This window comes from Mustelus asterias, chromosome 17, assembly GCF_964213995.1.
Source record: "Mustelus asterias chromosome 17, sMusAst1.hap1.1, whole genome shotgun sequence".
Taxonomy (NCBI): Eukaryota; Metazoa; Chordata; class Chondrichthyes; order Carcharhiniformes; family Triakidae; genus Mustelus; species Mustelus asterias.
In genome coordinates this window covers 67,736,787-67,753,741 of record NC_135817.1, presented here as the reverse complement: position 1 = coordinate 67,753,741, position 16,955 = coordinate 67,736,787, and the positions used below count along the sequence as shown (strand labels likewise).

At 41.7% G+C, this 16,955-nt stretch overlaps 1 protein-coding gene across 1 annotated transcript in view; it reads right to left on the bottom strand.

Moving 5' to 3' along the window:
• tfg (trafficking from ER to golgi regulator) overlaps positions 1-16,955 on the bottom strand; it is a 116,523-nt gene that overhangs the window by 86,641 nt on the left and 12,927 nt on the right. Inside the window, exon 3 of the mRNA XM_078232893.1 lies at positions 8,822-8,905. Within this exon, the coding sequence (XP_078089019.1) occupies positions 8,822-8,905 (84 nt within the window). The remainder of the gene's footprint in view (positions 1-8,821; positions 8,906-16,955) is intronic.

Here is a 16,955-nt window from a genome sequence, read left to right as displayed (position 1 = left end):
CTATCTTATCTATTCCCTTCATAATCTGATATGTTTCTATAAGATCTCCCCTCATTCTTCTGAATTCCAATGAGCATAGCCCCAGTCTACGCAATCTCTCTTCATAAGCCATCCCTCTCAACTCCGGAATCAACCTAGTGAACCTCCTCTGCACCCCCTCCAGTGCCAGTATATCCTTTCTCAAGTAAGGAGACCAAAACTGTACACTGTACTCCAGGTGTGGCCTCACCAGCACCATATACAGCTGCAACATAACCTCGCTGTTTTTAAACTCCATCCCTCTAGCAATAAAGGACAAAATTCCATTTGCCTTCTTAATTACCTGCTGCACCTGCAAACCAACTCCTTGAGATTCCTGCACAAGGACACCCATGTCCCTCTGCACAGCAGCATGCTGCAATTTTTTACCTTTTAAATAATAGTCCATTTTGCAGTTATTCTTACCAAAATGGATGACCTCACATTTACCAACATTGTACTCCATCTGCCAGACCCTCACCCACTCACTTAGATTACCTATATCCCTTTGCAGACTTTCAGCGTCCTCTGCACACTTTGCTCTGCCACCCATCTTAGCGTCCACCCATCTACCCAGCATGCATATGTCCTCTTGAAATCTATCACTATCCCCCCCCCGCCCCCCGCAGTACACAATACTTCCAAGTTATGTTTCAAAATTGTGCCGCAAATACTTAAGTCCAAGCACAAAGAACAAAGAATAGTACAGCAAAGGCACAGGCCCTTCGGCCCTCCAAGCCTGTGCCAATCATAATGCCCTAACTAAAAAACCTTCCGTCCTTGCTCAGTCCATATCCCTCTATTTCCCCCTATTCATATAACCATCCAGATGCCTCTTAACTGTTGTTAATGTGCCTGCTTCCACCACATCCTCGGGCAGCGCATTCCAGACATCCACCACTCTGCATGAATAACTTCCCCTGCACATCTACCTTACACTTTCCCCTGTTCACCTTGAACCTGTGCCCCCTTGTAATTGACACTTTCACCATTAGAAAAAGCCTCTGACTGTCCACCCTTACTATGCCTCTCGTAATTTTGTAGACCTCTAGCAGGTCTCCCCTCAGCCTCCACCTTTCCAGTGAAAACAATCCTAGTTTATTCAATGTCTCCTCATAGTCAACACCCTTAAGACCAGGCAACATCCTGGTGAACCTCCTTTGCACTCTCTCCAAAGCTTCCATGTCTTTTTGATAGTTTGGTGACCAGAACTGCACGCAATACTTCAAATGCGGCCTAACCAAAGTTTTATATAGCTGCAGCATAATTTCCCAACTCTTGTACTCAATGCCCTGGCTGATGAAGGCAAGCGTGCCATATGCCTTCTTGATCACCTTGGCCATCTGTGTTGCCAGTTTTAGGGAACTGTGGACCTGCACGCCAAGATCCCTCTGCATGCTAATGTTCCTAAGGGTTCTAACCATTTACAGTATAATTCATACCTAAATTTGATCCTCCAAAATGCATCACCTCACACTTGGCTGGATTAAACTCCATCTGCCATTTCTGTGCCCAAGTCTCCAACCTATCTATATCCTGTCGTATCCTCTGACAATACTCAGCACTATCAGCAACTCCGCCAATCTTCGTGTCATTTACAAGCTTACTGATCAGACCTCCCCCCCCCCCCCCCCCCCCCCCCCCGCCCCCCGCCCGGCCGCATTTTCCTCCAGATCATTCATGTATACTACAAACAACAGAAGTCCCAACACTGGTCTCTGTAGAACACCACTAGCTACAGATCTCCATTCTGAAAAACACCCTTCCACCACCTCTCTGCCTTCTGTAACCAAGATGTGGAGATGCCGGCGTTGGACTGGGGTAAACACATAAGAAGTTTAACAACACCAGGTTAAAGTCCAACAGGTTTATTTGGTAGCAAAAGCCACACAAGCTTTCGGAGCTCTTAGCCCCTTCTTCAGGTGAGTGGGAATTCTGTTCACAAACAGAGCTTATAAAGACACAGACTCAATTTACATGAATAATGGTTGGAATGCGAATACTTACAACTAATCCAGTCTTTAAGAAACAAAACAATGTGAATGGAGGGAGCATCAAGACAGGCTAAAAAAATGTGTATTGTCTCCAGACAAGACAGCCAGTGAAACTCTGCAGGTCCACGCAACTGTGGGAGTTACAAATAGTGTGACATGAACCCAATATCCCGGTTGAGGCCGTCCTCGTGTGTGCGGAACTTGGCTATCAGTTTCTGCTCAGCGACTCTGCGCTGTCGTGTGTCGCGAAGGCCGCCTTGGAGAACGCTTACCTGAATATCAGAGGCCGAATGCCCGTGACCGCTGAAGTGCTCCCCAACAGGAAGAGAACAGTCTTGCCTGGTGATTGTCGAGCGGTGTTCATTCATCGTTGTCGCAGCGTCTGCATAGTTTCCCCAATGTACCATGCCTCGGGACATCCTTTCTTGCAGCGTATCAGGTAGACAACGTTGGCCGAATTGCAAGAGTATGTACCGTGTACCTGGTGGATGGTGTTCTCACGTGAGATGATGGCATCTGTGTCGATGATCCGGCACGTCTTGCAGAGGTTGCTGTGGCAGGGTTGTGTGGTGTCATGGTCACTATTCTCCTGAAGGCTGGGTAGTTTGCTGCAGACAATGGTCTGTTTGAGGTTGTGCGGTTGTTTGAAGGCAAGAAGTGGGGGTGTGGGGATGGCCTTGGCGAGATGTTCGTCTTCATCAATGACATGTTGAAGGCTCCGGAGGAGATGCCGTAGCTTCTCCGCTCCGGGGAAGTACTGGACAACGAAGGGTACTCTGTCCACTGTGTCCCGTGTTTGTCTTCTGAGGAGGTTGGTGCGGTTTTTCGCTGTGGCGCGTTGGAACTGTTGATCAATGAGTCGAGCGCCATATCCTGTTCTTATGAGGGCATCTTTCAGCGTCTGGAGGTGTCTGTTGCGATCCTCCTCATCCGAGCAGATCCTGTGTATACGGAGGGCTTGTCCGTAGGGGATGGCTTCTTTAACGTGTTTAGGGTGGAAGCTGGAGAAGTGGAGCATCGTGAGGTTATCCGTGGGCTTGCGGTACAGTGAGGTGCTGAGGAGACCGTCCTTAATGGAGATGCGTGTGTCCAAGAATGCAACCGACTACTCACCATCCACCAGGTACACAGTACATACTCTTGCAATTCGGCCAACGTTGTCTACCTGATACGCTGCAAGAAAGGATGTCCCGAGGCATGGTACATTGGGGAAACTATGCAGACGCTGCGACAACGGATGAATGAACACCGCTCGACAATCACCAGGCAAGACTGTTCTCTTCCTGTTGGGGAGCACTTCAGCGGTCACGGGCATTCGGCCTCTGATATTCAGGTAAGCGTTCTCCAAGGCGGCCTTCGCGACACACGACGGCGCAGAGTCGCTGAGCAGAAACTGATAGCCAAGTTCCGCACACACGAGGACGGCCTCAACCAGGATATTGGGTTCATGTCACACTATTTGTAACTCCCACAGTTGCGTGGACCTGCAGAGTTTCACTGGCTGTCTTGTCTGGAGACAATACACATTTTTTTAGCCTGTCTTGATGCTCTCTCCACTCACATTGTTTCGTTTCTTAAAGACTTGATTAGTTGTAAGTATTCGCATTCCAACCATTATTCATGTAAATTGAGTCTGTGTCTTTATAAGCTCTGTTTGTGAACAGAATTCCCACTCACCTGAAGAAGGGGCTAAGAGCTCCGAAAGCTTGTGTGGCTTTTGCTACCAAATAAACCTGTTGGACTTTAACCTGGTGTTGTTAAACTTCTTATTCTGTAACCAAGCCAGTTCTGTATCCATCTAGCCAGCCCACCCCGAATCCCATATGATTTTAGTTCTTGTACCAGTCTGCCATGTGGGAATCTGTCAAATGCCTTACTAAAGTCCATATAAACTACATCCACAGCCCTTCCCTCATCAATTATCTTTGTCACCTCTTCAAAAAACTCAATCAAGTTGGTGAGACATGACTTTCCCTGTACAAAGCCATGCTGCCTATCACTAACTAATTCATTTTCCTCCAAATGTGCATATATCCTGTCCCTCAGTATCCTCTCCAAAAACATCCCCACTACCGATGTAATTAATTTAGATCAAGAAAAGCAATGGTCTCATTCTGAACCATAGGTATCACCACCACATACTTTCCTCCAGTACAGAAAACACCTTTTACCACTACTTTCTTTCCTACTACTCAGCGAACTTTGCATCTATGCTGCCACCATCCCTTTTATTCCACAGGCTTCAGCTTTGCTGACAAGCCTATGCAAATACGAACAACTCGGCCAAAGCTGTCCATGTGAGCGTCTATGCTCCACTTGATATTCCTTTCAGCTTTCCTCATCTAACCCACTCTCCCCCATAAATACATATATACTATTTGCATCAACTATTTTGTGGTAGCAAGTTTTGCGTTTTCACCACTCTTTGGCTAAAGAAAATTGTTGTTGCAATACCATCTATTTCTAAGTCAGAAAGGGAAAGAATTACAATTCTCAATTTCATTCCTGTAAGTACTGAATTATTGGTTCATGTTTTAAAATGGCTTCTTTTTAAATTACCTTACTTTTCTTTGTTTTTTTTCCTCCGTCTTAGTCAATCATTTCATTACTTGATTTCTGTACTTGATTTCATCCCAATTCACCTCCCTGCTCCAAAACTCCATTATTTCTTTGCTTCTTTCTTAATTCTTATGTTGCATTGGTTCGAGAGATGCACTGTTTAGCTCACTATTCACTAACATCCATCCCTTTATCAACTCTCACTTCTGGCAAATTACGGCACAAAAGATTTGAGCTGGTGAGTACAGGAAAAAAATAAACTAACAGCACTTGCTGCAAATGTCCCCCTCGAGCAATATCTCGACCTTGTGTAGTATCTGCATCATGTGAACCACAGTGTGAGATGGAATGGAAATAATTCCCTGTACTGGTATTCTGAATAGTGTGATCTCTGAACTAATGCTCAAAATTATAAGCAAAAGCTTTCAAGCTTTGCCTCAAGAGACAAGACATAACTATTTCAAGACTGACCAGAACTTTCATCTGCAGCACATCTTTCTTGCCAGTCTGCTTTCCTGAACAAACATGTGGCTGGTGTTAATGCTCCAGTTTTATGCCAAATCCTAATGATTATGACAGGAAGAAAAGTCTGATTCATCTGGAAGCAACACACAAATCACTATATTAAAGTTACATTCTGGAGGCATTGCTCAGGACAATGAGCAACATTTTGCAAATGTCTTCATTTTTAATCTACTTCAGTCTATTTAATATAGCTATGTATTTTTTAACCCATAGCCAGCCAACAGGTTTTGGAAAACTCCTGCCCCTGGGCTAATCAGATTTCCTGTCAAGTAAAACCCCAGGATTCATTGCAAAAGCAAAACAGTGGGGATTCTGGAAACCTGAAATCAAAACAGAAAATGCAGCACCAGTGAATGTTTTTTACATTTATATTAAAAATTGATTATTCAATTCTTCACAAGTATCCCATATGTTTTAGCAGTATCTACTGCTGGCCTCCATGTGTAGTGTTTGAGAACATTCCAGGGATCAGATAATCCTGCAGAATATAATTGTCAGTTAACCTCAGTCTTAATATTATTCTGGTCACATCATATCAATATTGGAATTCAGAAGATCTGAGCTAGTATCAAAAACTGTTTCTTTGTGGCTTGGCTTGTACAAAAGACTTTTTAACATTCACACAATAAATTTAAGGCTCAAAAGCATAATATAATCAAAATATAATATAATTAGAGTCAGACAAGTGTTAAGCTCGGCTCAGTTGGCAGCACTCTCACCGTTGAGTCTGAAGGTCTTTTTGGAAACTTGAACAGAATGTACTTCAGTACTTAATGGTAGTACTAAGTAATAATGGACTGTCTGAAGGTGCCATCAATCAGATAAGACGCTAACCCGAAACCCGATTTGTCCTCTCAGATGTACATAAAAGATCCTCATGTGTTATTTGAAGGAGAACAGGGAAGTTCACCTAGTATCGTAGTCAATCAACACTTAGCCCTTAATCAACACCTTAAAACTATTTGTAGGATCTTGTGTGCAAATTTGTTGCAATGTTCTAGATTACAAGAGTGATAAAATATTTCACTGGCTGAAAGCAGTTTGAAATATCTTCAGGTTGTGAAAGACTCCATATAATTGTAATTCTTTCTGATTTCTTTCCTGTTAAAACAAACTGTTATAGACGAGTGCAAAACTCTCAGCAATTGTTCAACAAATACAATGGCCCAAAGTGGAAAAGCAAAAAAAGTTTGTTTAAAAACATCCTCTCACATTTCATAACAAAGGTACTTTATTGTAAGTGAAATGCATTTCAACTTTTATTGTTGATTATACCTCTAAAGTGTATTGGGATGTAATCTATGTTAAAGGCACAACATTAATGTATATGTTTTTGATGTTTCGTAATACTAAGATACAAGATGAAAAAGCTGTTGTGAATCAGAGAAAACTGGAGAAATTTATCAGTATTTTTAAATTATCTAATTGAAAGCAACATATCAAGAGAGGATGTACATGCTTGTCAACATAAAGTAACCTTCCTTTAAATAAACCCCAAATTTTACCTGCCCCAAAGCAACAAAGGATTAGAACAACTATCGATTTCTCAATAACACTGCAATAATGATGTCACATTCAATAGCCTGTGAGAGAATTTAACTGCAGATCTAGGACAAGGAACACAAGTTTGCTAAAAATCCACATCAAACAGAATATCATCAAGATGATTGTCATTTCCAAATTAGAAAGTCATGGGGTAAAAGCTCATTACAGGGCTTCAAGCATATTGCTGTACTTCAGTACTGTATTGAAGGAATGCTGCTTTGCTGTTGCCAACTTTCAGTCAAGACATAAAATACCCCTTAATATTTTTTGAAGAGAGGGTGTTCTGCTGCTGTCCTGGCTGATACTCAGCCCTCGAGCAGTACCAGTAAAAACAGATTATCTCGTCATTTATCTCATTTGCTACTTACAAATTCTTGCTGTGAGAAGCTGTCTAAAAAAAACCTTGAAACAGGTTGCGGAACATTTTGGAACATCTGAGGACATTGAAGGTATTCTATAAAATCAGAGTTCTTTTTTTAGCATGGAAAGTCACATGCTCCTCCACTTTGGCAGTCAGAAAATAGAGGCACAATTTTTGAACTCTGCCAAAAACTTTATTATTTTGCCACTGGCACTTTCACCTCCTTGACCAGTTACTCAGACTGAACTAAACTGCAGCATACTTCAGCATCCAGAGATGAACTTCAAATTCCACCATTTGGAGTTTGAAGTGGGTGAGGAGGGATGGTGCATAATGGTTGTCGCCAAAATGGGGTTATTTCTGATTCTAACTGGGTCAATTTCCAACTGTGGGAGAAGTAGAAACTTGACTGAGACACTGAAACATGGAGGTATGGGTTACATTGGCATGCATTTCATAGAATCATAGAAACCCTACACTGCAGAAAGAGGCCACCTGGCCCATCGAGTCTGCACCAACTACAATCCCACCCAGGCCCTACCCCCATATCCCTACATATTTACCCGCTAATCCCTCTAACCTACTGTCACTCTGTCAGGACACTAAGGGGCAATTTTAGCATGGCCAATCAACCTAACCCACACATCTTTGGACCTTACGGAAGCAGTAACAGGTTTGAGAACTTTGAAGTGGAACACAAGGTTGAAAATGGAATTGCAACTTGAGGGGGAAAAAAACAATATTCAGCAAGTGTCACGCTTAGAAGTACAGAAAAGGAAAATGAAGGTTTAGATTTTGTTTTCTTTTGTCTTGGCCTCACACCACAAACCGAGGATATATACATTACTTCACAACAGGAAATTCAACAGTAAATTCATTCACAAGAGACGAGAATGGGAAACAGAAATACAACACTGTATATATGACAGGTGTGTGCATAATTTTGCCCAAACCTATTTTATGCTAATATAATACTTAAGATAGTCTGGGCTTGCAGAAAAGAGAGAAAATGTTTAACAAACAGCCTTTTGCATCTATACAATCTTGAGCAAGTAAACATCCCAGGAGATACCAAAATCAGAATTGAGTGGGACCTTTGCTTAGCTTCATTTGTTGTTTTGTGGTTCATAAAGTGGATTTCAGTGTTCTCTATAATAAGCAATTTTAAAAGGCTTCCAAATAATAAAATTATCCAGCTAGTAGCCAAATCATTGAGTCATCCCAAGTATCTGAAATGATTGAATGTTTGAAATATATTAGCAATTTATATGTGGAAATTTATATTAAAGTGATTTGCTTGCACATCCAACCACAAATACTCCTTCAAAGTAAATATTTAAACATGCACAAACTCTGAAAATAAATACACCAGCCATGTCATCTGACAAAAAAAACACTATACGGTCAATGTGCTGAACAACAATTATTTTCTCCATAGCTGGTTGTCTGATGGAAAGGGGAATTCTACAAGCAAGTGCAACACATTAGTATTTTATGATTTTATTTTTGCAACACTTCAGTATTCCTAGGATGCCATGAAGTTCTGAAGTCATTCCATCAAGCGGACATCCAGCATCAGGCTCACCCTAACTATCGGTGTATCTTTTGTTAAACATTTTACTATATTTGTTGAAAATTAAGACACACAACTATCTTTAACATTTAGCTTTAGTTATGTCATAGCCTTTTATTTAGAGTTACATTCAGACATTGACATCTGAGCAGTCTACAAATTAAATATTAAGTTTCTGGATTACATTAAAAGGATGCTTTAACAGAACTAACATGCAATAACTTACCAAGTTATACCCATACTCACCAAATAATGTAAGTTTAAGAATCCTACTACATTGGATAGCAAAGGAGAGATCCGAGCTATCAAATATGGTTATAAGATCTCCATCTGCAAAAAGAAAAACAGAAGTTAATATTGAAGATCAAATAAATGAAGCAGCACACCTTGTATAATGAAACAGAAAGCTCTGGACATGAATGTGTCAGCCAGTATATGTTTAAAAACTAAAAGGTGAGTTAACACTTGAGATGTATTTACACCTTCCACAAAATAAAACATTTTAGCATGGTTGGGAAAAGAGGAAGACAGCACTGACAGAAGTAATTCACACCAAGGAAATTAATTAATTAAATCGCCTGCAAACTGCTTAACAGAAACTGTCAAATGATATCAAACAATGATGAGACACTGTATAGGAAAGAGATAGAGAATCTGGTGAACTGATGCGACAACAATAATCTCTCCCTCAATGTCAACAAAACGAAGGAGATAGTCATTGATGTCAGGAAGCGTAGTGGAGAACATGCCCCTGTCTACATCAATGGGGACAAAGTAGAAATGGTCAAGAGCTTCAAGTTTTTTTAGCTGTCCAGCTCACGAACCACCTGTCCTGGTCCCTCCATGTGGATAGTTAAGAAAGCCTACCAACACCTTTACTTTCTTAGGAGACTAAGGAAATTTGACATGTCCACTACAACTCACATCAACTTCTACAGGTGCACCATAGAAAGCACTCTTTCCAATTGCATCACAGCTTGGTATGGCTCCTGCTCTGTCCAAGACTCCAAGAAACTAGAAGGGTCGTGAACGAAGCCCAGTCTATTACTCAAACTAGCCTCCCATCCACTGACACTGTCAACACTTCTCACTGCCCTGGAAAAGCAGCCAGCATAATCAAGGACCCCACGCACCCTGGACATACTCTCTTCCACCTTCTTCCATTGGGAAAAAGATACAAAATTCTGAGATCACATACCAATCAATTCAAAAACAGCTTCTTCTCTGCTGCCATCAGACTTTTGAATGGACCTACCTTGCATTAAGTTGATCTTTCTCTACACCCTAGCTATGACTATAACACTACATTCTCCAATCTCTCCTTTCCTTCCCTATGTACGGCATGCTTTGTAAAGAGCACAAGAAACAATACTTTGCAGTGTATACTAATGTGACAATAATTTGCAGTGTATAGATGTGACAATAATAAATCAAATCAAATATAAAAAGATCATCCATGAGGGTGAAGGAAAGATAGCAAAATAAACCTTGTGCAAATCAAGAGGCTGAAAAGACCTGGAGAGGCTGAAACAAACACACAAGAGGCTAGTAAAAGAAAAAAAAGTGTGAATGAAAGAGATCAGAAATTAAAGCAGAAAATACATTTCAATGACACCAATATAAAGGAATGACAAACGAAAGCTAAAATCTGAAAGTCATAAGTGCTAATGACCAATACAAAGTGCCCCACAGAAAGTTGAGACACTATTCCTGAAGCCTGTGTTGAACCGGTTTTGAGGAGTGTAGGAGACCAAAGTTCGGAGCAGAATTAGTAGGACGAATTAAAGTAGAAAGTCTCCAGAAATTAGAAGCACAAGTGCGATAGAACAAACATTCAGCAAAGCAGTTGCCTAACCTGCAATTGGCATCTCCAGAAAAGAACAGACTGCACAGTGGGTGACACAGAGTACAGCAGATTAGAAATAGTATACTAAATAGTCATCTCACATGGAAGGAGAACTAATGTCTCTGGATAGTGGTACGAGAAGAATCACAGCAACAGCTTCGCATCTCCTGTTGTATCACAGGCTCCTGATGTTGCAGAAGGAGGCCATTCAGCCCATTGAGTCTGCACTGTCTCTCCGACAGAGGACTCTATCCAGGCCCTATCCCAGTAACGCCAAATATTTAACCTGCTAGTTCCCGTAACCTATACATCTTGGGATACTAAGGGACAATTTTAGGATGTCCAATCCAGCTAATCTGCATATCTTTGGACTGTGGGAGGCAACTGGAGCACCTAGAGGAAATCCACGCAGAAACAGGCAGAACATGCAGACTCCGCACTGACAGGGATCCAAATTGATACACAATGCCACTTCAAGTTTTAAAGTATTTGAAAACCTAACACATCCCTGATATTTTTAACAGTCCTTGGGCCTCCTATACTGTAATTTCCTCACAAAAATTACTCAATAACCTTTGTAGTCCTAATTTAGCAAGATGAAAGATATCAAAATGTATAACCATGATGCAGGATCCAAATATTTTGAAATCATGTGTTCAAGACATGTGATTTCTCTCAATGTCACATGTAAGGAGAGCTAATGTCTCTGGACGGTGGTACGAGAAGAATCACAGCAACAGCTTTACATCTCCTGTTCTATCACAGAATCTCTACCGTGCAGGAGACGGCCATTCGGCCCACTGAGTCTGCATTGACTCTCCAACAGAGGACCTTACCCAGGCCCTATCCCTGTAACCCCAAATATTTAACCTGCTAGCTCCCCATGCCTATCAAATGACATTGAGAGAACATGAACCATTGTTCACTTCAACTATACAGACAATGTTTTATAATTTCAACATCCTTACCAGAAATGCATTATGTAATGAACTAATTAACACTAAAATACTTCACTGATGTATAACAATTAAATCACAGAGGAATATAATGCATCATTAAACCCTTTAATTTTACCTTCTTGCCTAATTAATTTTGCTTGTGTTGAGTCAATATGATACGAAATGAAATTCAAAAATGTATCAAAACTTTATTCTTTGTGCTATTATAAAATGGACTTTCAGCTGAACAAGAAAAATGGCTATTACAAGTCACATGACAACAGGATTGCCCCTTTGTACTGGAACCTACCACCAGGAGTTACAAGAACAAAAGAATCCTCCTCACATCATCGTGGAATCTCACACCAGGACTTGCTGATTGAAATTCATTATCCCGCAGAGCTGTTAACAGACCTATCACACACCTGCGACTATCCAGGTCCATTTCAAAAGGAGACCATTGAGGAGACAATGGACATCATATGCATCTTGACATGCTTAACCTTCTAGTGGAGTCAGAGAGCTTGCCTAGGCAATAGCTTCCCGACAGAGGACCCGCAATATGCCTGGTCACTCTGTCAAAATCTAATAACTGGGACATCATCAGTCCTGAAATCAAAGCCAACTCCTTACACTGGATAAACATCTCTTTGAAATCATCGTGGAGAAAGAAGGTCACATTACTTAACTGACCATCTTGAAATCTCTATATTCCTTTCAAAACTCAGAAATCTCAGTCTGCTGTTTAACTTCCAACTAATGAACACCAAGAAGCTGAACTCCAGGCTGCTCTTTGAAACCTGCCTCTGCTGGAAGGTTTTTTTTACCATCGCCAACAGTACTGACCCAGTCTCTGTGGGGGGAAAAAACCTTTAGCTAATTTATCTATTCATTTTTTGATACAAATTAGACCACTCAGATCTTCACTTCTATTGACACACCTCCATTTTAAATCAATTGATTTGATTTATTGTCACATGTATTAACATACAGTGAAAAGTATTGTTTCGTGCGTGCTATCCAGACAAAACATACCGTTCATAGAGAAGGAAACGAGAGAGTGCAGAATGTAGTGTTACAGTCATAGCTAGGGTGTAGAGAAGGATCAACTTAGTGCAAGGTAAGTCCATTCAAAAGTCTGACAGCAGCAGGGAAGAAGTTGTTCTTGAGTCTGTTGCTACATGACCTCAGACTTCTGTATGTTTTTCCCGAAGGAAGAAGGTGGAAGAGAGAATATCCGGGGTGCGTGGGATCCTTAATTATGCCGGCTGTTTTGCCGAGGCATCGGGGAGTGTAGACAGAGTCAATGGACGGGAGGCTGGTTTGCGTGACGGATTGGGCTACATTCACGACCTTTTGTAGTTTCTTGCGGTCTTGGGCAGAGCAGGAGCCATACCAAGCTGTGATACAACCAGAAAGAATGCTTTCTATGGTGCATCTGTAAAAGTTGGTGAGAGTTGTAGCTGAAATGCCAAATTTCCTTAGTCTTCTGAGAAAGTAGAGGCGTTGGTGGGCTTTCTTAACTATAGTGTCGGCATGGGGGGACCAGGACAGGTTTCTGGTGATCTGGACACCTAAAAACTTGAAGCTCTCAACACTTTCTACTTCATCCCCATTGATGTAGACAGGGGCATGTTCTCCTTTACGCTTCCTGAAGTCAATGACAATCTCCTTCGTTTTGTTGACACCAAGGGAGGGATTATTGTTGCTGCACCAGTTCACCAGATTCTCTATCTCATTCCTGTACTCTGTCTCGTCATTGTTTGAGATCCGACCCACCACGGTGGTGTCATCAGCAAACTTGAAAATCGAATTGGAGGGGAATTTGGCCGCACAGTCATAGGTGTACAAGGCGTATAGTAGGGGGCTGAGAACACAGCCTTGTGGACACCGGTGTTGAGAATTAACATGTAGGAGGTGTTGTTGCCTATCCTTACTGATTGTGGTCTGAGAGTTTCTGGTAGATTTTGGATGTTTCTCCAGGACTGAACATGTATTAACAATGTTTCAGAGTCAAAATGCTGCCAATGCTGAATAAAACATATTTTAAATTTCAGGAATCATAATTCCATAGCTAATCAGCTAGCATATGTTAAGTACTGATTCTAGACTGGATACTTGCAACCCAATTCTACTCAATATTCTTGTTTCTAATAAGTAGAATGAGTAATAGTTGGAAGAGATCTTCTCAATCTGAACTTGAGAATTTATTTTGCCATGGGAAGTGAAAGCAACAAGCTTTCAAAAAAATCAGTGACACAGAGATGTTTGAAGCTTCAATGAATAGAATCACAGAGCAATGATCCAGAGGTATGTACCTACAGTTCACCACTCTCTTCTGAGAAAGTGGACCAGTCTTTTGCCAAGGTGGAGAGGAGAGAGGAAAACAACAATTATTTGAGCTGCAGCCATGAATTCCCAACTCAAAAGAACGTCTCTCCATAAATGAGAGCAAATTTATACAGTCTTCTGCTTGAGGTCTCAGCGACACCTGGGAAAGTTGCAAGACTTCACAACTTCATCCCACTTGTACTAAAGGTTAATGTGCCATTTAAGTTGCTCGGTACTGTCGTACCTGCATGATAAGCTTTTGTTCCTGTATAAGACTGGAACTAGGGGACACAGTTTAAAAATAAGGCGTCTCCCATTTAAGATTGAGATCAGCAGAATTCTTTTCTCTCAGAAGGCCATTAATTCATGGAATTTTTTTTCCCCAGAGAGCAGTGGAGACAGGGTCATTGAATATTTTTAAGGTCGAGTTAGATAGATTCTCAACTGACAAAGGAGTCAAAGGGTTTAGGGATGGGCAGGACAGTACAGTTAGGCTACACTCAGATTAACCATTATATTATCAAATGACAGAGTAGGCTCACGGGGCCAAATGACTGACTTTTGTTCTTAATTTGCACGCTCATAAGTATGTATGTATATAAGGACACCCAAATCAGTCTGCACTGTAGCATTCTACAGTCTTTCACTGTGCAAATAAAATTCTGTTTTTCTCTTCTTTCTGCCAAATTCGATAATGTCACATTTTCCTCACATTATATCCCATCTGTCCACAATGTTAACAAAACAAAGACGATACACATCGACTTCAGGAAGCATAGTGGAGGACACGCCCCTGTCCACATCAACAGGGACGATGTGGAAATCATCGAGAGCTTCAAATTTCCACATGTTCAGATCACCAGCAACCTGTCCCGGGCTCTCCCTGCCAACGCTATAGTTAAGAAAGCCAACTAACAACTCTACTTTCTTAAGAGGCTAAGGAAAGTTGGCATGTCCGCTATGACTCTCACCAACTTTTACAGATGCACCATAGAAAGCATTCTCTCTGGGTGTATCGCAGCTTAGTATGGCTCTTGCTCTGCCCAAGACCGCAAAAAAACTACAAAGGGTCGTGAATGAAGCCCAGTCCATCACACAAACCAGCCTCCCGCCCACGACACTGTCTACGCTTCCCGCTGCCTTGGAAAAGCAGCCAGCATAATAAAGGACCCCACGCACCTTGGACATACTCTCTTCCACCTTGTTCCATCGGGAAAAAGATACAAAAGTCTGAGGACATGTACCAAACGACTCAAAAACAGCATCTTCCCTGCTGCCATCAAACCTTTGAATAGACCTACCTCGTATTAAGTTGATCGTTTTCTACATCCTAGCTATGACTGTAACACTACATTCTGGACTCTCCCCTTACATATAATATTTTATACATATGTAAAAGAGCAAGAGGGTAGCCAGGGAAAGGGTTGGTCCACTCAAGGATAGTGGAGGGAATCTATGCATGGAACCAGAGGACGTGGGTGAGATACTAAATGAATACTTTACCTCAGTATTCATCAAAGAGAGGGTCTTGATGGATGAGGAGCCTATGGTAGGGTGTGTAGATATTTTGGGTCATGTCGATATCAAAAAAGAGGAGGTATTGGGCATCTTAAAAAGCATTAAAGTAGATAAGTCCCCAGGGCCTGATGGGATCTACCCCAGAATACTGAGGGAGGCAAGGACGGAAATTGCTGGGCCCTTGACAGAAATCTTTGTATCCTCATTGGCTACAAGTGAAGTACCAGAGGACTGGAGGATAGCCAATGCTGTTCCTTTGTTTAAGAAAGGCAGCAGGGATAATCCAGAAAATTATAGACTGGTGAGCCTTACGTCAGTGGTAGGGAAATTATTGGAAAAGATTCTTAGGCACAGGATTTACTCACATTTGGAAACAAATGGACTTATTAGTGGTTTTGTGAAGGGGAGGTCATGCCTCACTAACTTGATTGAGTTTTGAGAGGAAGTGACAAAAATGATAGATGAGGGAAAGGCAGTGGATGTTGTATACATGGACTTCAGTAAAGCCTTTGACAAGGTACCTCATGGTAGACTGGTACGCAAGATGGATACAGAGCTGACTTGGTCATAGAAGACAGAGGGCAGCAGTAGAGGGGTGCTTTACTGAATGGAAGGCTGAGACTAGCGGTGTTCCACAGGGATCAGTTCTGGGACCGTTATTGTTTGTATTATATATAAATGATTGGGAGGAGAATGTAGTTGGTCTGATTAGCAAATTCACAGATGACACAAAAATTGGTGGAGTTGCGGATAGTGAAGAGGGTTGTCAGAGGATACAGCAAGATATAGACTGGTTGGAGACTTAGGCGGAGAAATGGCAAATGGAGTTTAATCCGGACAAGTGTGAGATAATGCATGTTGGAAGGTCCAATGCATGTAGGAATTATACAGTAAATGGTAAAACCCTTAGGAGTATCGACAGGCGGAGAGATCTGGGCATACACATCCACCGATCACTGAAAGTGATCACTGAAACTGCAGGTGGATAAGGTAGTCAAGAAAGCATACGGCATGCTTTCCTTCATTGATCGGGGCATTGAGTATAAAAATTGATGGGTCACGCTGCAGCTATACAGAATCTTAGTTAGGCCTCATTAAGAATATTGTGTATAATTCTGGTCGCCACACTACCAGAAGGATGTGGATGCTTTGGAGAGAGTACAGAAGAGGTTTACCAGGATGTTGCCTGGTCTGGAGGGCATTAGCTATGAGGAGGGGTTGGATAAACTCGGTTTGTTCTCACTGGAACGATGGAGGTTGAGGGGTGACCTGATAGAGGTCTACAAAATTATGAGTGGCATGGACAGAGTGGATAGTCAGATGCTCTTTCTTAGGGTAGAAAAGTACTAGGTTTAAGGTGCATGGGGAAAAGTTTAGAGGAATGTGCGAGGCAAGATTTTTTATACAGAGGATGGTGAATGTCTGGAACGTGCTGCCTGGGGAGGTGGTGGGAGCAGGTACGATAGCTGTATTTAAGGGATAAACTAGACAAATACATGAATAGGATGGGAATGGAAGGATACGGACTACGTAAGTGCATACGGTTTTAGTTTAGGCAGGCATCATGATCGGCGCAGGCTTGGAGGGCTGATGGGCCTGTTCCTGTGCTGTACTTTTCTTTGTTCTTTCCTTCTCTATGTACGGTATGCTTTGTCTGTATAGCACACAAGAAACAATACTTTTCACTGTATACAAGTACATGTGACAATAATAAATCAAATCAAATTTTTGATCACTCAATTTATTT